The sequence below is a fragment of the Mesoplodon densirostris genome, chromosome 15 (genome assembly GCF_025265405.1).
Source record: "Mesoplodon densirostris isolate mMesDen1 chromosome 15, mMesDen1 primary haplotype, whole genome shotgun sequence".
Lineage (NCBI taxonomy): Eukaryota > Metazoa > Chordata > Mammalia > Artiodactyla > Ziphiidae > Mesoplodon > Mesoplodon densirostris.
The window spans coordinates 71719565-71745511 of NC_082675.1; the positions used below are offsets into that span (position 1 = coordinate 71719565).

Consider the following 25947-nt stretch of genomic DNA (forward strand, 5'->3'; position numbering starts at 1 on the left):
AGTCACCTTTAGACAATGAGGGAAGGGACAAAGGAATCACAGAGGTACAAGCCTGGACTGCAATGAACTGCAAACCAAATCTCGCCACGGCCTACCACCAGACTTCTACTATGAGAAAAATTATTCGTAAGCCACCATTAGTCACATTTTCCATTCTTTCCAAACAAAAGCATGCCTACCTGACAAAAACTGCTTTTTCCTTTGACTTGACTCGAAAACGATTTATTTTCTCTTAGGGTCAGTAACTTTCCATGTGAGAAATCTTCCTCTGGTATGTAGAAGACCTACACTTTTCTGCTAGGTATAGTTTTCAAGTAACGTTTTTCTGGTATCAGTTCTTCTAAATTTTAAAAAAGCCTGGTTTAGTCCACCTAGTTTGACTATAAGTGTCTGGTTATCACAGCATTGCTACGCTATGCCATCGAGCAAGCAGCCTAATGGAAAGAAAACAAGACTAATGAAAGAGGAACAGAAATGTTTATTGACTGGACAAGAGGAAACAAGTTACCTTATCTGAATACCGGAGACACACAACTGTTTTCAGTGGCCTTCCAAAAAATATTGATTTTACTTATTTCCTTTTATAAATAAAATAATCGGTGGTGTGTTTATTGAAAACTGAAATCTATCACACTGTAATATGGTCTGTTTCCTGACATTCTGTAGAGTCAAGGTTACAGAACTACAGAATGAACTTCTAGATGACTGTCCCTGGTTTAGGGTTTTCTTCTTGACACAGTAAAAGGTAGGCCTGACTTTAATTTATGGGCTTTTCACATAGGGTTTAGACCCAAATATCTGATTTCCCCAATTTATTCATGAAGGAAACAATCCACTAGCCATTTACTGAGGCCCTGCAACTCTATGCCAAGGCCTGGCCCATGCATAGCACTTTTCTCCCGGTGACGTACAGTAACTTAGTGAGTTATTATTTTATCCCCGATCAATCCAATCCCTTACCTATAGTTTGCAATGAGCTGAGGTAGAAAAGCAACGTCCATTTGAATCAGGCTTTAAAGAATTACATTTGGAAAACACATCACTAGCAAAGTTACGTGAAGGTATCACAAAATAGAGATGAATGGATTAGAAAGAACGCTGAAACATCTCTAAAGATAAAATACTGTATAAGCAGAAAATGGCATACCTAAAAGATCAATGGACCATTAGTTGAGAAAATTACCTCAGAAATCATCTAGAGACTTGTTCCCCCCTCAATTTAAAGATATAAAAAAGATCTGACCTGAAGACCCACAGACATTTGTAACAAAAGAGAGTAGAAAAGTCAGTTCTCTGGCTCCCAGCCTTCACTCAAAATCAGCATTAATTAGATCATTGGGGATGATACTTAAGAGTCTTATTTGTTAATACTTCAGGAAGACATTTTAAGCTAACATTAAAATAACAAAGTTCCCAAACAAAGCTAACAAGAAATAAAACCACTATTAAACATTTCTTCTCTCAGAAACTGCTTGTTACCACATTATCAGTCCAATAGCTAACAGATGACATCAAGATAACCTCAAGCTAAAAAGTGTCATTGAAAATGCAGACATCCCTAACCAGTGAACTTGTAAGCAGCCTGCTATCACTACTGAACTTCAGAACAATTAAAAAGTGAACTAAAATTTCTAGAGCTGACATCCACATTCACAATTCCATTTTCATGAAATTACTAAAATACTCTTTGACCTCTGGCACTTCAAAGTCAAATAATAGCCTTTTTTGTCCAGGTTTTGTTATTTTCAAATATTTACATTCCAGCATGGAAAAAAATCAGATACAGAACCAAGAGGTCAAGTTAAATCTTACCCATGCTTTGAAAAAACTATGTTTCTTTGTGGTCATTCTTTTCCTTTGTGTGTTACGGTTTCCAAAACCGTTTTCCAAGTAAGAGCCTCTTCATTGGGTATTTCCAGTTTTACAGTGAAAAGAAAAACTCCCTGTATTAACATCTACTCACATTCGCCGTTTTACAAGACTGTGCCACTGGCCTCTGCCACTGGGATTTGAAAGCGCTCACAACACTTCACCTTTATGCTGGGCTAAACTCAGGGTAGCCATAAACACTTTGAAGTAATACAAACCTAAATATTCCTGCTCGGCAAACGGAGCCGTGGAAGCGAATTATAATGAACTAGCAGCTGTCACAATATGACCACAGTAACCAAATCAAAATATCAACCGCTAACCCAGATGAGATTCAAAGGTCATCCTATAAGCCAGCAGCTTTCTGAACCACGATCTAATCCTGCAGTAAAATGTTCCACTGAGCTAGTTTAGAAATCAGTTAGTCTATGGTAGGAAATTATTTAGTGCACTGTTGGAGTACCACGAGTGGGACAGGAACCAAATACCACAATAAGGAAACCGAACCATTCACAAGGGGACATGTAAAAACACAGCCGCTCATGTTGAACTAAGCGGCACCCAACCGTACCAAAGTATCACTTTTCACATCCTTCGGTTACCAATGCATGTCTATAATCTTACTGGCATCTTGCTCACTCAAACAATCTGGTTTTCAATTAAGGCTCTGGAACAATAGAAGGAATATGCATGCTTAGGTCCTTCCTTGGATCAAAAAGTTGTAGCTAGAAAATACACTGTCTCCCATTGTAAAAAAATATTTGGACAATTACCTGCAAAAGCTTCATGCTTGGCAAACAAAACAAACAAACAGGAATGCGTTTTTTTTTTAATTCCGTACTCTTTGCCTATAGTTCTTGCCAGGATTTTCAACTATTCCATAGCATATAATCCTCTTAAAAGCACAAGGCTCAGACCCCTGGCCCCTCCGTCCTATTAGCATATTCTGAAAGCGACCCACTGACCACCTGTAAAGGTTTAATCAAACTGCTTAATAACTGCAGTGAACAAGTCTCCAACAGATCAAGTGTACATTATTATCATTAATAATCATACGGAGACACAAGGAAGAAGTGATTAGTTCTCTCCAGATACAAAACAGGGCAGGGAATGTCAAACAAGCAAAAATGCAAACTGGCTCGCTTGTCTCTACCCAAGGAAAACAATGAGTGAGGACTCAGGAAGTGTCAAGTGAAAGAGTCTGCTAGGGCTTCCCTGGTGGCGCAGTGGTTGAGAGACTGCCTGCCGATGCAGGGGACACGGGTTCGTGCCCCGGTCCGGGAAGATCCCACATGCCGCGGAGCGGCTGGGCCCGTAAGCCATGGCCGCTGAGCCTGCGCGTCTGGAGCCTGTGCTCCACAACGGGAGAGGCCACAACAGTGAGAGGCCTGCGCACCGCAAAAAAAAAAAAAAAAAAAAAAAGAGTCTGCTATACAAATATTGAATCATGATGCTGTACACCTAAAACTAATATCATGTGATATGTCAATAAAAAATTTTTTAATTTAAAAAGGGAACTATATGAATTGGTCAAGTCAGGCAGTCAGCTAGATGACTCAGTGCTGAAATCTCAACTCCTCCAGACTTCCCCACACTAAAAGAAAAACAAAAAGCCATGCACACATTCTTTAAAACAACAAATTTCGGGGCTTGCTTTTTTTGTTTACTTTAGTTATGTTTTTCTTTAAAGCATTTACACAATATCAACTTCCAAAACTCTGTATGGCAACTGTAACTACAGACAGCAATGGAAGGACCAGTGCACCCTTATAAACCAAATGTCATTAATTCTTCTAGCACATTAGGTGTGCATGCGTGTGTGTGCATGCACACGTACGTGTGCATGCATGCAAGTGCACTTGTGTTCACGTGTTTATTTTTAGTTTAGGGATTCAAACTAATACCAAATAAGGTATTATATTCAGATATGCAAGCTTATTTCTAAAGGAATAAATTAATGGAGACACCCTATTACTTATAAATTATATACCATTTTGCATAAGTTTGAGATACACAAATAAATTAAGTTTTTGTACTTTGGTGCCAGAGGTAAGTATTAGATTACAAAAACTGTAACATTTATGCAAAACCATTCATGTGAAGTCAGAGTTCAGAATTGTAATAAAGGGTTTTGTTACTATAACAGAAATTATAAGCAAATGTTAGCAATGCCTGCATCATTTCTCCAAAATAGTGCACTGCTATAAAGAACAAAATATATAATAATAATTCAATCCTAAAAGAAGAGAGTGGTTCATTACTTCTTTCTTTCCTCGCAATAAAATAAAACCTAAGTGAACAGTTTACCAAAAAAATAGGTCATCTGCAGTTAATAACTCTTTCCCGTAAAATTAGTGTCACTTATTTCTGTAGCAGATGCCTAATTCAGTCACAGACTTGATTGATTTGACAACAGAGAATCTGGTCTAATAAAGTGGCTGATTTATTTCTGATGCTATAGCTTTTACCCTAATATGACATCACAGCAGAATGAAATCTTTGACATGTAAAGAAATCCTATGCACTTTTCATGAAAACTAAGGATTCTGAAAGTAGGTATTGTTGTCAAAAACTTACAGTAAAGACTAATATCTTCTTTTGGTAGAACGAAAACTTCCACAAAGACTACAACACAGAATATGGATTCGGACACAAAGAGCAGTTTAGGATATACCATATATTCGGTGAGTTCAAATTATTGGCTATACTAATAGGTCTTATATATATATATATATATTTTTTTTTTTTTTTTTTTTTTTTGCGGTATGCGGGCCTCTCACTGTTGTGGCCTCCCCCGTTGCGGAGCACAGGCTCCGGACGCGCAGGCTCCGGACGCGCAGGCTCAGCGGCCATGGCTCACGGGCCCAGCCGCTCCGCGGCATATGGGATCCTCCCAGACCGGGGCACGAACCCGTATCCCCTGCATCGGCAGGCGGACTCTCAACCACTTGCGCCACCAGGGAGGCCCAATAGGTCTTATTTTATCTTTGTCTTCATTTGTAAATTGGTTGTCTTTAATTTCTTGGAAACGATCTCTCTTCTCTTTGTAAAGGTACAGCATAGCACCAAGCATGGTTCATTTCAAAAGTGGTTTCATTTTAAATCAACAGCAGCTTGGGCAAAATCAATGAGCATCTTTGTTCCCTGAATCTAGCCCTGAGATACTCAAGCCAATCAAGAAGGCATTTGGGATGTGAGAAATTATAAAGGGGGATGGGGTGGATTTGTAATGCAGCATCCTAGTTAATTCTCTAAAAATATTTTTTTAAAATCCTTTTCCAAAGTAAAATGCAAGGTATTTCATAGTGGTTTAAATGTCTTTTCCTCCCTTTTTTTGCACACTGCGCCATGCCCTCTGGCTCTGAGCGTGACTTCCCTGACCCCAGTCTGACACTGCACCGTTAATGTCAGATAAACCATTTAACCCAAGCACAATTCTTTTCTGTGCAAAAATCTGCTTGAGGTGGAAAATGTAGCAGTTTGTAAACAATAAAGAGCCATGTTTCAGACCAGACAGCTTATCTAACAGAGAAGTCCTTTCATTGGGAACAGTGGGTGGGAGCCTCCCGGACATAGTAGCATTTCCTACCACAATGCAGGAGACTGTCTTGGCCTCCATATTTAAGGGTTTAATGGGAAGGAGGGCAGACGGGATAAAAGAACACAGCTGACATGGACTTTCAGCTTAAACAACAACTAAGTGAAAAGAGTCAGCTCTCTCCATTCCAGCTCTAGACTCTCAGCCCACTTATATTTTAATACTATTTGGATTGAAAAACGAATTTGGTTCGTAAAACAGTTACCCTGGAGGATACACAAACAAGAACAATTATTTGATATCTCTGTATTGTTTGGTGTCTTCTGTAATATTAATTCATCATGTTGTTCTTTAGGAAAACTGTTTTTCATGGACATAACATAAACTTCTCAATATGAGTAGTCATTTATCCTATTTTACTTTAGCTCATTGGAGGACAGGTTTAGAATCTTCCAAGGAAATTCTTTAATATACTCTTTACGTGCTACTTCTCAAGATGATTATTTTCAGCTTAATCTTTTATTTTATGAAGCTGGATGAGGAGAAATAGAGATGGGATGATATGAGGTTCTAGAATTATTACTACTGTGATCGAAAAAATCTAAAGTTTTTCTTTAAAATCTAAGTTGACAAATATATCTAGTCACCTGCAACTGTCTATCCTGGAAACAGGAAACACTGCATCTCTTATCAACAACTGATTTAAAAAACTGGGGTTCTTGCTTTAGCTACAAAGTTAAAACATAAATATGAAAGTTAAAGTTTAAAAAAAGAGAACAAATGTATGAACAACCTATGGTCACACACAACTTTGAGAACGTGGTCCTCAAAGTTGGGATGACACTTTACTGCCCATTAAAAATAAATTCCTAGTATTTCTCTGTTTTGACTATAGTGTGTTAAATACCTGAAGTCCCTTTAGATGGATTTGATGGTGACTTTTGAAAAAATGACTGAGATTCAAGAACAATATACATGTTAAATAACAAGTATAGTGTCCAAGGCTTAAAAATTGGGACATTTCTCAGAAGCATCTGCAATTATGGTTTCAGAATGATATATGTACGGCTGTGTGTTTTCCTTGGAGTATAGTCCAACAGCCTGGGACATGAAATTTAACCTCATTTATTGATGGATTCGCAACAGGATTTGGCCACATTGAGAGATTTACTAATATTGTTAAAACTCACATTTATTAGAACAGAGATCTTTTTTTTCCAATCAAAACTAAAGTAACAGCTATTGGGACCTTTTAAGCCATTATAAATTGTCTTTCCATTGCTCAGGTTACTGCTGTGAAAAAAAAAATCCCTACAGGGTAGTCAAAGCAGAAACATACGCTAAAGATGCCAGTAGGAAAGGCAAGACTGTCTCAAACTACATGTTGCTCACTTCATGAAGTAGGATGGGGACCTCCTAGACTATTAGCACTAAAGTTCACGCCTTGATAAATACATAACCAGACTTTACAATTCAACTTGAACATGCTATTTTGATTTAAGCACACTAAACCTATTATTAAAGGGATTTCCATGACCCCTTTAATAAAAATTCAAGCTAACACTGACTTTATCTCATCGACAATGGATAGGCCCAATGATATTATTTTAAATATTCACTGCTTTCAGTTCATCAACCTTAAACTTAGAAAACAACTGTTGCGGGCTTCCCTGGTGGCACAGTGGTTGAGAGTCCGCCTGCCGATGCAGGGGACACGGGTTCATGCCCCGGTCCGAGAAGATCCCACATGCCGTGGAGCGGCTGGGCCCGTGAGCCATGGCCACTGAGCCTGCGCACCCAGAGCCTGTGCTCCACAACGGGAAAGGCCACAACAGTGAGAGGCCCGCAAAAAAAAAAAAAAAAAAGAAAAGAAAAAGAAAACAACTGTTGCAACATTGAAATTGGGAGAATTGCTTTACGTCTAAGAAACACAAATATTCCACATGGATTCAGTATCACTGAAATTAGGTAATTCCACGTGGTTGTAAAACTTAGTCCTGTATATGCTATTACCAAGCATAGACTGTCAATATTTTTCTGCAATTTAAAATTACTATAGCAAACTGGCTGAAAATCCAAGTTCCTAAAAAACAGAATCTCTGTCTGGGCTTTATTCTCCCTTCCAAGGTAAAACATAAGCATTCAAAAAATGCATGTTAATTCAAAATTAGTCTTACTTTGTATTCTGGAATTGACAAAAGGTGGAGAGAGATTGTCATGTGACCCAAGGTCCCTGCTGGTCATGTGGTCATAGGGAGTCCCATCTCCATAGTTCTGCAAATAAAATAACAGCATAAGTTTAAACTCGCCATGAATAAATCAGCACATAAGTATGCCCGACTATTGACACCTCTCTAACCCAATGAAATTGGAGTCCACCATTCCCACCCTGGCACCTCATTATAAGGAAGCTGCATCTTCACAGGTACAGTGGGAAGTAGCAGGCTCTAGAGTCTGCAGAGTCCACATCTTCCTCAAAACAGCCATGAAATTGGGGGAATAATAATAATGGAACCAACTGCATGAAGTTATTGCCATGATCAAATGAAATAATGCATGTAAAACACCTGATACATATAAATTATATTGTAAATATTACGTTATTATTTTGAAAAGCCCACATTATTTCAAAAAAAAAAAAAAAAAAAAGCAAAATGTGCTATGGGAAAGTTACCCATAACCTGTAATGAATTGCGTTTGGAAGGGAAGGTAGAACCTTTTAAACAGCAGCATTGGGTTGTATGATATTGAAATTTCAATGTTTTCTTATAGTTGTTATTGTGGTTGTAAGAGAACTGGATCATTCCATGAGTAATTAACACATAAGAATGTTAAAATTATTACAACGGGACTATAAATGAACATCAGAAACTTAAGCATAAATTCTGAATTTGGACAAAGTATGCCAGAAAAAAATAGTTTTAAAGCAGACACTAATCCTTGGAAATTTGTCATTATTATGATCATCTCATGGGTCTAAGGGGAATTCTAAATTAAAATAATGTTTTTAAACTGCCGAGCTACTTGCTTTTAATGGAGGAATTGGATAACATACAGGAAAGAGTTAAAATCATCTATCTTATATGGTTCAAATTTCAGTCTACTAAGATACATCAAATGACCAGAAAGGAAAAAAAGTCATGCTGCTCAGCTGGTTGCCCTGCCCATAAAGACTAAGTCAAATTTACTCAGAGGGAGCAGTTGGCATGTTAGCTAAAGGGCAGAATCTGCCCACACAAAAGGGACGGATGCTGTAGGAAAAATGAAAATGTGCATCACCTCACTAGAGAATCAATGGAAACCTTAAGGTTCCAAACTACCCCGCTGTCAGTCGCCTTTCCTCATTGATAAAAATTAACTTGAATGATACTGTCATGTGACGCTGCCACTATGTCAGTGTATAAAAAGATGTCGTTTTTTAATACCTAGCATGGGTCTTACACTCGCTGGTTCTATGCCAGATGTTGCATAACACTAATTATCATTTATTAAGTGTCCTCACCCTCCAGAGTTACTAAACGCTTAATATACATTATCTAATTTAAACCTCAGCACAGTGTTTCAAGGTGACTAAAAACATCACCACTGGAGCTTCCCTGGTGGCGCAGTGGTTGAGAGTCCGCCTGCTGATGCAGGGGATACAGGTTCGTGTCCCGGTCCGGGAAGATCCCACATGCCGCGGAGTGGCCAGGCCCATGAGCCGTGGTCGCTGGGCCTGCACGTCCGGAGCCTGTGCTCCGCAATGGGAGAGGCCACAGCAGTGACAGGCCCGCATACCGCAAAAAAAAAAAAAAAAAAAATCACCACTTAAAGATGAAAAAAGAGAGACGTGGCATGTTTTCCCGATACAAGTCAGCCACAATAACCTGTCTCGTGCCAACCCCCTGAATTCAGAAAATATAAATTAGAAAATATTGATTCAAAATTATTCACTAACGTATTTCCTGGGGAAAAAAAGTGGCCAGACAGTTCATGAAAGCCAAATAAAAGTCAGGACTATCCTAAATGGACCTTGTTCTCAGAAGAACAATTAAAAGTACTACGTGTGTTAAACTGAGAAAGCAGAAGAAATTAAGTACATTTGAATGAACTAAACAATAGAGGGACATTCTGTCATCTCCTACGCTTGCTGTCAGGGGGAATGGATTTATCTCTGCAAGTGCGGACTGTAATGTGAGGAGGAGGAAAGATTTCCTCAACCCGTCCATATAATGCACGAGAATGTCAGACCTGACAGCTGGTGCAAGCGCTCAACAAAGTAACTGGTAAGCTTAGAGCTCCTGCTGTACCCTGAAGACTACAGCGTTGAACCCCAAGGCCAAAGAACAGGTGGAAATGGCGAACTACGACTTGCTGAGATGGCCTCCTTTTGACAGCTTGATTACCTTCCTTACCTCTTATGCCAAAATAGAGACCTCCCTCCACCTCACATTTATGAGCACACTTAAAGCAAAACGTTACCCCCTCACCTCCTGCGGAATGCTTCATCTAGCTATACAGCTGGTTGGGGGAGGGGCAGGTGTTTTACTACGTGCTCTATTTTTAATTTGGGGTATTATATGTATATTATAAAAACTGACATGGATTTGAGAGGGCCTAGAAATGACTCCATTAAAGACAGACTATAGGGCTTCCCTGGTGGCGCAGTGGTTGAGAGTCCGCCTGCCGATGCAGGGGACACGGGTTCGTGCCCCGATCCCGGAAGATCCCACATGCCGCGGAGCGGCTGGGCCCGCGAGCCATGGCCGCGGAGCCTGTGTGTCCGGAGCCTGTGCTCCGCAACGGGAGAGGCCACAGCAGTGAGAGGCCCGCGTACAGCAAAAAAAAAAAAAAAAAAAAAAAAAAAAAGACAGACTATATACAAAATCATACACATTTAAGTCGGAAGGAACATGAAAGATCCTCTGGTTCTACTTCTTCATTTTACAAAGTAGGAAAATGAGGCCCAAGAAAGTGAAATGACACACCCAAGGTCGTATACATACACAAACACGTATGGCCTGACCAACCCACTCGCACGCCATGCCACGGTCTTCCCATGACACTCAAACTAACAACCAAAATCCACGGAAAGGAGTGGCAAAAATTTGAGACCAAATAAATGAATGAACCCACTGGTGACCAAAGGCACTAATGGTGGGAAAATCATCATATGTTGACAAAGTGAAATCCACTCAGATTTATTATGCAGATTATACTGGTAGGCTAGAACTTAATACTATGTCTTCAGAATTATTCAGTGGTTTATTTACACCGGTACATTCCAGGGATACTAGGATTGTTCTTAAAGTTGCACCATCTACAACGAATAACTTTCTGTAACACTGGATCAATAACTGGCAAAGTAAGGCCAAATATTTTGGGGTTTTTTTTTGTTTTTTCGGTACGCGGGCCTCTCACTGTTGTGGCCTCTCCCATTGTGGAGCACAGGCTCCGTAGGCCAAATATTTAATGAAGGATTTTTCTTCTGGTTAGCCAAAGTGGAAGAGGTGTCAAAATCAACAATAACATCCAATAAGAGAATGAAAAAAAAGGTGCCAAAAAGAAGCTGATCCTCATTAAACTTAGTACGCATATATATCTGTGCAGATGTGTGGGGGAGAGAGAGAAACTCACCTACAGTTTGTCAATTTACATATGTGGATGTCTGACTGTGGGAAAAAGATTAGATATACTTACCCTGGATGGGCTTGGATGTCCTCCACTCCCCCAGGACCCTGAGCTACTTCTGTCTTCTACATCTAGGGACAAGAGAAAAATTCTTTAGGCTTTCTTGCAATAAGTCTTTCTTTTTGCATATGCACTTTTAAATTAATGTTTCAAATTAATCTCCTGTTGCCTTTAATTAAGAATCAGGCACGAGGCTACCATGATGACAGTGGCTTCTGACCCTTCTACTTAAATTAAGTCATTTAAATTCACAGCAGAAATGAACTGGACCCTCAGGAACCAGAGGTATGAACATAAAAATTACCTCCATCCTTTACAATGTTTCATAGCCTCAACTTTTATAGACCTGAAACTTCACTTCAAGTCTTATTAAAATCTTTTGGACAAGATAAGTTAAATCAGGTACATATCCATACTAATATTAGCTGCATCCATGCCATAATGCTCCTAGATACTTTCTGTCCTCTTACCAAGGCTTATGCCACCAAACAACAGACAGGAATGAAATATGCAAACGAAAAAGGATTCAGTAGTCTATTTCCATCAGGACATTACCAGGATATTAGGCGATTTTTTTAAGTTTTTTAAGTTAAGACAACACCGTCTCAGTCTTTTAATTTTTTTTTTAATGGGCACACCTTTTGGCTACAATCCTTAATCTGTGCACTGAGATGTAGATATGAAAGTTGTGAAAGCAATGTTTTCTTTTGATAAATGATGGCAAAGAGAACTATATGAACTCTCAGAAGGCTGGAATTCTCTACACCCTGTACCAGCGAAGTTCTAATGCTGACCAATTACTAGATGCTTCATCAGTGCTTCAAGTGGCAAATACTTGAAGGATGGAGCGTCTAACAGCTAAGTTACCATATTCATTGCTCAAAACATAAAAGTGTTGGAAAGATCAGTCACTCTATATTTAAAAATGGCTTTGTGATTTTCGATGAAAGCCTCTTTATGAGCATGAAAAGTTTCACTGTTGTATTATCTTGACCATGGTGGGTAACAGACGGCGATCACAAGCTTCCTCTGACAGAACTGGAGGAGGAGGTGTGAAACTTCGGTTCAGGAGACATACTCCCATTTAGTGTGTTTTCTAACATTTCAGTGATACTGTTTCTTCTCTTAATACACTACTGTCCTTCCTTTTATTACTCCTATTTGATTATCAGCAGAAGTGATCACAGTATACTTAATTGATTTATTTGGGGGTACAGTGGAGTACATGGCGTTTTAGAACATAGTAAGAGATGGAATAGAAACAACAACCAACAACTATTACCACTAAACCTGAAATCTTTCTCTCTTTTTTTAAACAAATATTTCAGTTCTTTTCGTTAGTACTTCAGAAGATAATGCAAATGCAAACAGTTATCCCCTGTGGACAGCTAAAAATCAGTGACTGCGAGCTTTCAGAGATGTCATGGAAGCTCGGAAGAGTAAGTCTGGAGAAAAGGTGCAATACTTTCCCAAATCTGCTGTTTAACAACCCAACCTCCTGGCCTATCTCGTGTAGGCTGAATTGGGGGGAGTACATGAAGAAGTGACTTAGAACCCTTGGGATTATCACACAAATAAGTTTTGTAGCCTGCATAGTTCTCTTCATCCTTAACTCCAAGTCAAATATTTGCAACAAAAAAAAAGAAGTATAAACGACAAAATATCTCAACCAGAAGTCTGCATGTCTTGACTTGCTTTTCCCCTGAAACAGCCAGCTTGGATTAATTTGAGAGATCTCTCCTGTTAAATTTGGCCCAAAAAGTAATGAAGGGATAAAGTTGAATCCCTGTATCCACCATAAGACTTCGTATTGTTTGGAGCCATTTTACCTTTTCAATTTTCAAAGAGGATTTTAAACAGGAAAAGAAGGCAGAGACAAGGAGAAAAGAGGACCATAGTAATTCCAGGTCAGTAGTTTTGCACTGGGGATGATTTTGGTCCCCAAAGGACATGTGGCAATGTCTGCAGACATTTGTGGTTGGCACAACTTGGCAGGGCATGGAGGTGGGGTAGAGCTAGTGGCATCTAGTGGACAGAGGCAAGGGATGCTGCTAAACGTCCTACAAATGTCAGAATACCCCTACAACAAAAAATTCTCTGGTCCTAAACGTCAGCTGTGCCAGGATTGAGAAGCCCTGTGCTAGAGGACAAATTCTATTAAAGAGCAAAAAGGAAGAATCGAGTTAGAGAAAAAGATGTACTACAATTTGATTTTTAATGAATATGACCACTTACTAAATACATAGTGACTTATGCATTTGAAGCTGGAGTGTTTCAAGAGACCTTCCTATACATTGTCCATCCACAGAATAAAAGAAAAATGATGGTCAACCAAGCAGCCTGCTAATTAGTAGGCAAATAAAACACATCAAAACTTGAGTATTCCCAACTGGGCAATTTCAAAAGCGAACAATCCACTAATTAAAAGTGCTGGAAGTCTAGCTTTTTCAAAACAGGTTAAATACTGGCTGGGTTCCTTCACAAATAGATTCCCAACCAACCAAATCTGGCTGCTCTTTTCCCATTCATTCCCATTCCATCCTTCTCATTTCCTGACCTCACACTGCTGCACCTCCTTTCTGCTCCCTTCCTTTTACTGCTCTCCTTTTAGCAGGCTTTTCCTTCACCTGGCCTCCTGCTAGATCGAGAAGATAAGACACCTCTCTAGCCCTCCCAACCCTAATAGAACAATCATATGACTTCTGATGATGTTTTATCTTTGAAAGAATATCTGTACAACTGGTGCTCATGTGTCCATTGCAAGAAGACACAAAGCTATAGCATGTAACGAATGTAAATGTGTTATTTTTAAGACATTTGTTTCCATCTTCCCTCCTGCTGAGCTTCATCAGACCTGCCAGTTAGTTAGCAAGCATTTCTTCAACAACGATCCCAGTGCATCTCAAAGTGCATCTGAGGACCATCTACATCTTAGGCACCTAGTATGCTCATTTCAAAGTCAGCATCTTAGGGTCCATTGCAGACCTACTGCTCCTGGATCTCTAAAAGTAGGGCCAAGAGAACTGCATTTTTTTTTTTTTTCCTTGCGGTACGCGGGCCTCTCACTGCTGTGGCCTCTTCCGTTGCGGAGCACAGGCTCCGGACGCGCAGGCTCAGCGGCCATGGCTCACGGGCCCAGCCGCTCCGCGGCATGTGGGATCTTCCCGGACTGGGGCACGAACCTGTGTCCCCTGCATCGGCAGGCGGACTCTCAACCACTGCGCCACCAGCAAAGCCCGAGAACTGCTTTTTTAACGAGGTCCTCAGGTAATTTTCATGTACACAGGAGTCTGAGAACCCCCAGTCCCCTCCAATGGGAATACAAGACAGATGCATGTCCCACCCTGCACCCACTGCCTAACTCACTCCCTGTCTTAAAATCCCTGCCCAGGTGGCTGGTTTCAGCAGCATTCGGTCCACATTCTCATCTCATCTACATCCCAGTAGCTCCTGCCCAGACTCACTTTTTATGTAGACCCTGCACGTGGCCTACACTTGGCCATTCCCTACTCCCAGCTGGTGTACCTGGACACTACACACACTTTCTACCTCCACATCTTTGTACCTGCTGTTCCCTCTGCCAGAACTGTTCCTTATGTCTCAAAAAATAATAGCTGCTAACATCTCATGAGCTTAAATATGTCAGACACTGTGCCAAGCACTTCAGTAGACCAACAGTATCACCATTTGATATATGAGGAAACCGAGGCTTAGATGGGACAGAAAACCCTCCCCAAGGTGACAGTGAATGGCTGAGCTGGCAGACAAAGGTGCTGTCAATGTGACAGCCAGGGAGCGTTCTTCTCCACCACAGTAAATGCCTCCCTGGTAAGAAGCTCAGATCTCTCCATGACCAGCTCGAATGTTACCCACCAGTCACTTCTCCCCAAGCAGAGTGGATGTATTTATTTCAGAGTTTGTGCCCACTCTTGTGTCCACACAAGATTACGGAGTTTACACAACACAAATATATAAAACTAGATATGTGAAGAAATCAAGAGACTGGAAAATAAAAGGAGAACAATCAAGCCAAAGGTATGATGAGCTTATCAACAATGTACACTGTGATGGATGGGATAATTTGTAAGAGAGGGGTCAAAATTCTAGAAGCTCCTGAGTGGGCAAAGAGCGAAACAAGATTCACAATGAGCCCTGGATAAAAATACCCAAATAATTCAGGAAAGTCATTAAGGCAACAAAGTTACAAATGAAAAACTGCCCAATAGAAGCTTTCTGAATATTGAGTTCTTGTGACTCCCTTGTTGTGTTGTCACCCTCTATCCAAGATGGGAACACATACAGAAAAAGACAAAAAGCAAGTGAATGATAGAGACTATTCTGCCAAAAGACTGAAGTGGGCTCCACTGTTCAAAATTTTCTAATTTATTTTACCCTAGACAAGGTCAGACTTAGTAACTTCCACGGGTTTGACAGCTGCTTTAGGAGGCAACCTGACCATCCACAATTTTTCATTTTATTTGAGTAGTTCTGCATAAGCCCTGTCTAAAACGTCTGACGTCTCTGCACCAAAACACAAAAGTGAAGTCTGAGCAGAACTAGGACCAACCACTCCATTTAGAGAAGAGACAAACAGAGATGAATTTTAATTTCTACAATTCCCCATCCACACTCATTAAACTGATGATTACTCAAGTCTCCACTTTGTTTATGGGAACAGCTAGATCAAAGCTATCAGACAGACTGGACAAATGTCAGAAAGCACAGCACAAAGAGTTGGGATAAAGACCTAGATTTCAGCCGTGACTCTGCATTAACCAGCTCTATGGTCTGAGCCACTCACTGGACTCTCTGAACTCATTTTTGTCAGCTGTAAAATAAGTGGGTGTGATTTCCATTCTTAACAGGGCAGGCTAGTATATTGGGATAACTCTGCCACAAAACACTAAGTGAAGTAAGTCAGACATATATCATATGATATTGCTTATATGTGGAATCTAAAAAGTTGATATAAATGAACTTACGTACAACACAGAAATAGACTCACAGACATAGAAAACAAACTTATGGTTACCAAAGGGGAAAGGGGGAAGGAATAAATTAGGCATTTGGGATTAAAATAGACACACTACTATATATAAATAGATAAGCAACAAGGACCTACTATATAGCACAGAGAACTATACTCAGTATCTTGTAATAACCTATAATGGAAAAGAATCTAAAAAGTATATATACAGATATATATATATATGTATATATAGATACGCACACACATATATACATAACTGAATCACTTTGCTGTACTTAAAGCTAACACAACATTGTAAATCAAATATATTTCAATTAAAATTAAATAAATAAATAAATAAATATTCATGGCTTTAAAAAAACACTAATGGGCTTCCCTGGTGGCGCAGTGGTTGAGAGTCCGCCTGCCGATGCAGGGGACACGGGCTCGTGCCCCGGTCTGGGAAGATCCCACATGCCGCGGAGCGGCTGGGCCCGTGAGCCATGGCCGCTGAGCCTGCGCGTCCGGAGCCTGTGCTCCGCAACGGGAGAGGCCACAACAGTGAGAGGCCCGCGTACAGCAAAAAAAAAAAAAAAAAAAACCACTAAAAATCATGGATAGAAATTTTAATCTTCTTCTAAATCCTAATGAGCTGACAAGATAGTAAGAAAATATCCAGCCAAAATCAAAGTGAAAGCTGGAACCCACGGAGGAAGAAAAGACTTTTTTTTGCCCTGAGGACATCTGCCAACCTAGAAAATGTAATGGCCTCTTGGGTCAAGGAGAACAGAAGTGAAAACTCAGGATCCACCCAAAGCAGGTATCTAACAGGAGATAAAGGGATAATAAGGTTTCCAACCTGAAGGAGTTTTGTTAAAGTAAATGAGTTAACTGATAATGGTTAAACACTTAGCAGACTACCAGTAACCGATACCTACCACGAGTGCCAAATTTACCAATACCTTCCAAAATCTAAGGTAATCAAACGACATAAATAAACTTGTGATTTATTCAAGGAAATCTGAGTCTCATATTTTATGACTCTTTGTTCTGCTAAGTGGCTGGTCAGAGACTTTCAAATACTCTCCTGGTTTTTAGAAACTGCCAATATGTTTAAAGTAATCAAGTCCCACATTCTCCGTGAACCCCCTGGAGCACAATCACCATGAGAATTCAGTGAGCGTTAGATGTGTTGAGTGACTTAAGTTAGCTTTCAAATACCCTCTTGGCATCTCATTTCTACATATTTTTGTATACTGTATAAATGATATGCTGCCAAAATAATGTGTGCTGACCAGAGGCCCAAGCTAAGAACACAGACTAAATATTATGTAAGTTTAACCTTGATTTGAAATGAACAAGTGTGAGAGTTACCTAACCCAGTTGATTTGGGGTAGCACTGTGTATCCAGCCTTTCCTTACTTAGAGCCCAGATCCTGCCAAACAACCAGGGCTCTAGAATTTCATGAAGTCAGAACAACCAGAGTGGTATTCTGCATTGCTCTAAGGGTCTACAAATTCCAACCCTTGTGGAAATATATTGATTTCCTGAAGAAAGCTTCTACACACTCAGAATGCATTGGGAGACAGATTGAGTTCTTCCTGGAAAGATAATCATTCTGAAGCATGTGGAAGTCTACACGGTCTCAAACCCTTCCCTCTGCAATAACAGACACTATTAAATCTCCTCCACACCATCATGGAGACTCACAGACTGTGCACATCTGTGGCGCCTACTAATTTCCTAGTCCAGGAAGAACCCTTGGCTGAGCCCTTCACACAAACTGAGATGGCATATGCTCTCCGTCAGTGCCAGATGAATTTAGAGTTCAAAATATTTCATCAGCAAAGAGCATGTTAAGGATGTGCACATTTTCATTAGCACCCAGTATAATAAGAACTCTAAGTAGAGTAATTTGAAGTCAAATTTGAGTCCTAGGACAGAGGTAGGAAGGGTGGAGGAGCTTCAGATATTGACAAGGGCCACACAACCATGACCACTTCTTCTGGCTTCTGTAAGAAACAACATAGGTTTCAAAAGGAGTGATCTGGGCAGTGGTGAGAAACTTCCAGCACTTCCCAAATCTGACTAAACAAAAGATGATGTCTGTGGCAACGCATTCCACACAAATTCTAAGACACCTTAAATATAAAGAACAGGGACCTGGGCATCCCATTTTCAGAGCACTGCCATCCATGCTGGCTTTCTCAGGATGCATGGATGTCCTTATCAAATAAATCTGAAAACTCAAAGGTCAAGTATAAGATGATCTTACAGCTCATACATATAAATATGTCAACTGTATAAGGAAAGGTAAAATGTGGATACGCTGGGGGAAAAGTACAGTAGGAAAATTTGTTCAGAAGGGAATTACTGCAAATTTTAACTTTTATTAACCTCCAACTTGAACTTCTATAAATACGTCTTTTTTTTTTCTTTTTGCGGTATGCGGGCCTCTCACTGTTGTGGCCTCTCCCGTTGCGGAGCACAGGCTCCGGACGCGCAGGCCCAGCGGCCATGGCTCACGGGTCCAGCCGCTCCGCGGCATATGGGATCCTCCCAGACCGGGGCACGAACCCGTATCCCCTGCATCGGCAGGCGGACTCTTAACCACTGCGCCACCAGGGAGGCCCAATACGTCTTTTAAAACACTGAAACAATACTATTTTCCTTAAGTTCAAAGTAAACTGTTTTTCAAAAATGAACACTAAATAATCTCAGATATTTAAAATGTGCTGTTAACTGCAGTTTACAGTGCTATGAAACAGGAAAAGCACTTTTATATAACATGATATTCAGATAATACAGAAGTAACAAAATAAAACAAATAACAATTATGTTATAAATATGCCAGTGGTGTTTCATATTCGGAAACTCAGAAATCTTGAAAATTCAAGGTGAGCAGACAGTTATATTATGAAACTGAGACAAAAGTCAATTTGAACTCTTTATATCAATCCATATAATTTGGAAGTATCATGATAATCTAAGTTGAATAATACTGTGACTTGAATAACCTAACATGAAATACAGAGAAATGAGTGTTGTTTAGCAAACTTCCATCTCGAATGTTTGAAACTAACCAGTCAGGGTCTTCCTCTTAAAGAGAAGTTCATCCTTTCAAGAGCTCACCTCTCCAAGTAAGAGCCCAAAAAGAAAAGGAGCCACAAACAACTGAGGCAAGAGTATAACAATGTGAATTATATATGCCTCCTTTGACTTTTTTGAAATGTAACTGGTCTAAAAGCACTTAATAAAAATCAGTCTTACTAAAATAATGTTCTTGAAGGCTAGATATATTTCAAATTAGGTAAGAATACAATTGGAAGTAAGATGCCATATCTGGAGACTTTGGAAAATAAAGCCAGCATACCATTTAACTCCAATATTAAATAGATAAGCTTCAAAGTACCTAAGCTAAAAGTGAATACAACTTAGGGAGGTTTTTAACTAGGTGCTTAGTACCTTTCAAAGATGTATTTACAAATAAATGTCACAAAGTGTGAGAAATAAAAGGGGAATGCTTAGAAAATAAACATTAAACAACAAAGAAATTTTGAAATATGCTTCATTTTTAAATAAAATAGAATATATAACTCTGATAACAAGTACATGTAATTATACAGGAGTTTTCCAAATCAGACATGTAATATTTATGTCACAATATCCATAATACTGTAATGACTGAAGACCTACAAATTGATATTTAAAATGCCTATTTGATCAATAATTTATTAAATGTATTCCAACAGAGGGGGGAAAAAGAGCCAAGATGAAACATGTAACAGTTTTCTCTCTTCTTTTTTCCCCTCTACCTCTTTTCTCCCTGGGGTGCCATTTGTGAGGCTCTGGGAAAGGGCTGCTGGCTTAATTGAAATATCTGTAGGCTGTAATTGCTCTGCAAAACCACAGTGGTCCACTTCTCCCAAATGGCATTTGTTCCTCTTCATTTTTTCTTCTGTTTCCTTTTATACTTTAACAAAATCTGCCCCTCCTGTTTCTTCTAGTCTTATCTCATCTTGCCCTTTATTCTGAACGCATGACTAATACTGGGGAAGCCAAACAGCTTTAAATATTCAAAAATCTTCCCTAAAATCCAGTTTTGTAGCCCAGTCCCTTTTGCTTACAATAATCACTCCCATAAACTGACTCTCAGTTTATCTTTTCAACATCCCAACCTTCCACCTGTGTTTAACACGGCAGCCTCTGACCTGGCAATGACAAGCAATCAATCTTACATGTTATCTTCGGGGTCAAGTCTCAGTTTTAGGCCAATTTTCTTTGTATTTAGGCTCAAATGTGCAAACCACACTATATTACTCTGCAAAACATCAATGAGAAGGCTTAATTAAGTAACACTGACAGATAAATCCATTTCTTTCACAGTAATCAAATCAAAGCAGGTTGACATAACACAGGAACTTAATACAGTTATTCCCTTGTAATTGGAAAAAGGCCCTTTACTTCTCATTAAAGCAATCTTCTGGGTATTGGCATAATAAGAAGGCTCAGAGCCTTAATACTGCCCTATAAAAGTCTCAAGATACAGACCCCTTAAACAAACAAGCCAGATTATCTAATTCCTTGATCACAGCAGAACATGTAGTTCCTACTGTTTTAAACTACTAATTCTTTATCTCTGTTGCAATTAAAAAGAGGTAAATCAGTGTCAAACACATACAACGGAAAACTGCAAAAATGCATAAACTGCTTACAGTTTTATAAATCTATCTCCACGTGTATTTGAAGAGAAGCAGTCCGTTAAAAATGAATTTGAAATACTTCACAAATGTGAAGTTGTAATAGCTTGGATCGGGGGGAAATCTTTTTATTTTACTTAATGGTCTCAACAGGATACATTTTGCCTAAATTTACAGTCTGACACCCAACCGTACACTACAACTTTGGTAAGCGGAATTGTCAGAGAATGGCATCTGAAGAAGAGCATTTAATTTTTGTGGTATGTAAAGAACAGTAAGTCATCTGGTCAACCAGAGGCTTCCCCAACCGGGCTAAAAACCAAAAAGAATGCAACAACATTACACCACGTTCAAGTCCCCGAACTAAACAAAAGCAATTTTCATCCTTTCACTCCGATTTTGAGGGAGTTTCTGTTACTTATCCCTTGGTGCCTGATCAATCTCAAAATGATTCTAGCAACTCTTTCTGAAAGGATAACATATAGTCTAGGGTTGTAATTCCCAAATGTGGCTGACCATTAAAATCCCCCAGGAACCTTAAAATAATAATAAAAAAAAAACCCACAGATACCCTGGCACCACTGGAAACTAATCAAGAAAAGATGAAGGGTTGAAATCGAAGAATATACGTATTTTCAAATTTCCCTGTTTTTCTACTTTTTTATTTTAAAAAGTTTTAATTACAATGCAGTTAAAACTATATAATTTGTTGTTTCTGAACTATCTGCAAGTAGGCTGCATCAATCACATCCTTTTATCCCTTAGTACTTCTGGGTGCTTTTCCTAAGAGCAAAAATAGTATAGTTATCAAAATGAGGAAATCTACCATTGATATAATACTTTCATCTAGTCCATAGTCCATATTCCAATTTGGCACTTTTTCCCCCTTTTGTAGAGGACTCAGTCTAGGATCACGCCACACATTTAATAGGTCTCTTTCATCTATTTTAATTGGAAACAGTTCCTCAGTCCTTTCTTTTTGTGACATTAGTGTTTTTGAAGAGTACAAACCAGTTATTTTATAGAAGAATGCTTCTCAACTGGGGTTTATCTGATGCTTCCTCATGAGTATATTCAGGTGGCTATAATACTACAAAAGTGGCCTTGTCTCTTTCCCAGGATTTCACATACAGAGCCTCATGACAGCCTGGTGGTCTGGCCCTCATTTGTTATGGTATTTCAATCACCTGCTCAAGGTATTGTGGGAATTCTCCACTGTATAATTACAACTTTTCCCTGTGCAAGTAATCACCCATCTATGGGGAGATTCCTTAAGAGCTTAAAGCTAATTTTTAATCAAGTGCTTATTGAAAAAAATTAAAATACAAAAGTGTATAAAGTAAAAAGGGAAAATCCCCTCAACTCGTACTCCCTCCACCCTGATACCAGGAGTTTCCTAGGCAGCCTTACAGATCCTCTGGTCTGTGATCAGCTGGTTTTGAAAACCACAGAAATGTAGGGAAATAAATGCAAAACTTGACTGAGATTTCTTTGCTATTTGAATGGCTAAGAAATAGCCCTCAACTGTTTACGTATACACTAGTGACATTTTATGGGATACAGTTAGTCGCTGTAGGTTTGTGACCTAGGTGGGGATAGGGCAGGCAGGAACTAGGATAAATGAAGACATATTATACTATTAACTTTGAAGGAATTCAGCCAAGATGAAGACAAGATTGAGTAACCCACTTGTGAATCAGTGCAATGCAGAAAGCCAACGTAAATAATCCATCCCGGAGTCCATGCTGTTCCTTGCCTCTTTCCACCACGTTCTATAAACCACTATGTAAAAAGGAGAACCGCCACGGCAGCAGCACTTCCCAATTAAAATCAAATGGACAGACAAGTACTTATGACAGAGAAAAAAAAAAAAATCTACTGACGTTTTCCTAGGCCAGCCAAAAAAACACAGTGGGAAACATCTAAAATTTTTTAAAAGTGGGAAGGAAACTGACACAAAGAATATATTTCCACATTTCGAGATTATATACACAAATGAACTAGGCACAGTCACAAAGTGAGGAATAAATCTTAAACATAGCAAAGACTGGGAAAGGAACTTGGCCATCTGATGGAACACAAGCACATTAGAAAATATTGAGTAAGTTAAATGATTCTAATCAATATAAGGTGGAAATGGTCCCTTTAATCCCTGGGATGCAGCCATGTCATGTTATAAACTGAACACTGCTGGTGGATTTCGACTCTGACTTATAAATGCTTAGAAAATTTTCCTCACAATCCCATTTCAGCCAAATGCCTGGCAGACATTGGCAAAGGTCTTTCTCAGTTGGGCTTACAAATGTGTGTGTGTGTCTGTGTGTGTGTGTGTGTATAAAATCACAATACACACACAAATACAATACACACACTTGAATTGACTAATAGTTTCTTGATATTAATGACAGTGTTTAAAATGGTTCCCAGATGTTGCAACTTGTTCCACTGACATCCTCTTGGTTTTGATCAGTGACTTGCTTTTGATCAGACTTGAGTCCAGTGACTTAAGGGTTTTAAATTTTCTCTCGCAATAACGTAACCACACTTTGGTATTATGCTTTCTGCTTTCCAAAATGGTTTTTATATTCATCTCACTTAAAATGATTTATCTGGAATCACTGAAAGTATGAAGTTGGGATCAAAAGAAGTTGCCTACTTAAGTCTGAGCAGACTAACACCATTTTTCAAAAGATGAAAACAAAAATCAAAGGAAATAGGCAGTTATCCTGGATAAAAGAGGCCATTCCCCGTAAGACTTATTTTTATCCTTTCATGCTATTAGTATTACCTCTTTAATTTTAACAGGTAACCCAAAACTTGCTAAAGTTCTTTAAAACACTTGCTAACATAGGAAAGTTAAATAGTATTATAATGATTGAGTTTTTGTATCCAGCAGCATACATTTTTAAGTTATGTCAGCAATGACAACAAAATTGCCCATCTCCCCTCTGAGCTGCCCTGTAACCCACAGGACACCATTTCACCAGCAAGACACAACTTTGGGCATTGGTTTGAGAAAGGCCCCGAGCTGTGGTGGCAGGTCAGGTCTATAATGACAAAAATAACCGTAGCTTTCCCCAAACCACGCTGCTCCTCCTTACTTTCACTTTCAAGGGCTTTAAAACACTCTCATGGGCTTCCCTGGTGGCGCAGTGGTTGAGAGTCCGCCTGCCGATGCAGGGGACGTGGGTTCGTGCCCCGGTCCGGGAAGATCCCACATGCCGCGGAGCGGCTGGGCCCGTGAGCCATGGCCACTGAGCCTGCGCGTCCGGAGCCTGTGCTCTGCAACGGGAGAGGCCACAACAGTGAGAGGCCCGCGGACCGCAAAAAAAAAAAAAAAAAAACACTCTCATAACTGAAGGAGTCAAAATACATCTGCATTAATTTCCTAGTCCAGCTTTTCGGGGTAAAATTGAAATGCATTAGGAACCAACAACTGGTATTTTCTTAAGCTTAATCACATCAAACTCATGGGAAGAGTGGTTTTGTTTTTGTTTTTTTTCTTTTAGTGGGTCTCAACTTGGATGCAGCCTGCCTTCTGCCTATCTGATAACCAGTGGAGTACTGGTCAGAAAGAGATGAGCTGATATGATATATTGGTCTCACAAATTCACTACGAGGAATGGTAAAAAGCTGTAACTCTTCCTCAGGAATGGAAGAAATGTCATTAGTTTGAAAGGAGATAGAAGCACAGGCCTGAAGAATGACAATAACCAGGCATCTGAAGGGAAAACAAGAAGCAGGGAAGGGGTCCAGGGGAAGCCAGAGCTGTCAGTAGAGAATAATGATTTATCTGATGAGATTAGCAGAAAGTTTGATTAGAAAAGACGCCTTCTTAGCATCTCGAAGACTGCAGTGTTACTTTAAGATTTCCTTGTGAGACAAAACCGTGCCTGCCAAACGTGGTCTGTAACAGCGCAGGCTAGCCATGAGCGACGCAGTGGGAAAATAGCCACTAAGCCAGATTTTATTTGATTTGTACTGATGATTTTTATTAGAATACATGGATCATTGCTTCAACCTTTCCATGTAAAACCAAATCAAATTCAAAAACTCACACATCAGTCACCTAACCTTATGTCATTCCTTCTGCTTTACTAAAGTTGAGCCACATTTCAGCTGATCTGTCCTCGATAAATCGTTCGGATTGCTGGGCCAAATTCTGGGAGGCAAGTGGTACACAAAGGAAACCGCTAAATCTGCAGTTACACATCAGAAAGCCAGAGAAAAGAACTACTGCAAGCCTCCAAAGTGCAGAATGAAATCAAAGAGGTGTACAGCCAATGCAAAACAGGACAAAATGAATTTCTCTTTATTGGATCAAACGTATTGTAATTTACCTTTAAAAGGCCCGCCCAACCCCTCAGCTATTTTTTTCTCTCTTTAATTCAAGGTACCGTGCAGGACTCTGTAGAGCAATTGCTCGGAAACCAGAGGCAAGTGTGGCATGAGGAGATCTGGTCAGTTGTACAAAGCAAACATAATCATCAGTTCCACACGTTAAAGACACTATGACCTTTCAGGCAAAAGTTAAAATTGTTAAAATCCGACACTTGTGGAAAGAGCCTCCAGAACATGTACAAAAGTGACTTCATGAAAAGGAACGCAACGGCATTACAGGAAACGTGGCCATGGGTGTCCAGAGAACAAGTGCCCATAGCCTACTTTCCCCTCCTGTTCTCCCTTTTTTCTTTTTGCATTAGCTTTTTCCCCTTCACCCTCAGCAACACTGCCAGTTTTGATTTAAATCTCTGAGCAATAATTATTGTTTGGATATCACTTCTAGTTCACAAATCAGATCCATCTTCACGATTTCCTTGAGTGTTGCAAACAGCTCCTGAAATAGGTATTATCTTCTCTTGGGAGAAGGTGAACAACTTTTCCAGTTAAAGGCCACCAACAGGCCTCAAACGAATGTCTTCTGGAGGCTGAAGGTGCCCCATGATGATGTCTCGGAACACTAGCGGTCACCAAACTTCTAGGTCTCTGGGGTAACCCTCTGGGGCTGGCACTGGGCTCACTGGCCGGCCCCCATTCCTCCCTCCCCCCAACCCCGACCACACAGGAAGTCTTTATCTCCCATCCTCCTTTGCAATCACCGGGCGGGGGGCGGGAGAGGGTGTCATGTGACTACAATTTGGCCCACAGAACATGAACCCAATAACGCCTGCCTTTTCCAGGCCTGGTCCCTACAACGTTC

At 39.8% G+C, this 25947-nt stretch overlaps 1 protein-coding gene across 14 annotated transcripts in view; it reads right to left on the bottom strand.

Annotated features, from left to right (window-relative positions):
• TCF4 (transcription factor 4) overlaps positions 1–25947 on the bottom strand; it is a 372534-nt gene that overhangs the window by 232926 nt on the left and 113661 nt on the right. For all 14 annotated transcript variants that reach the window (XM_060119615.1, XM_060119627.1, XM_060119607.1 and 11 more), the window contains 2 exons: positions 11087–11148; positions 7585–7681 (listed from right to left, as the gene is read on the bottom strand). In XM_060119615.1, coding sequence (XP_059975598.1) covers positions 7585–7681; positions 11087–11148 — 159 coding nt within the window. The remainder of the gene's footprint in view (positions 1–7584; positions 7682–11086; positions 11149–25947) is intronic.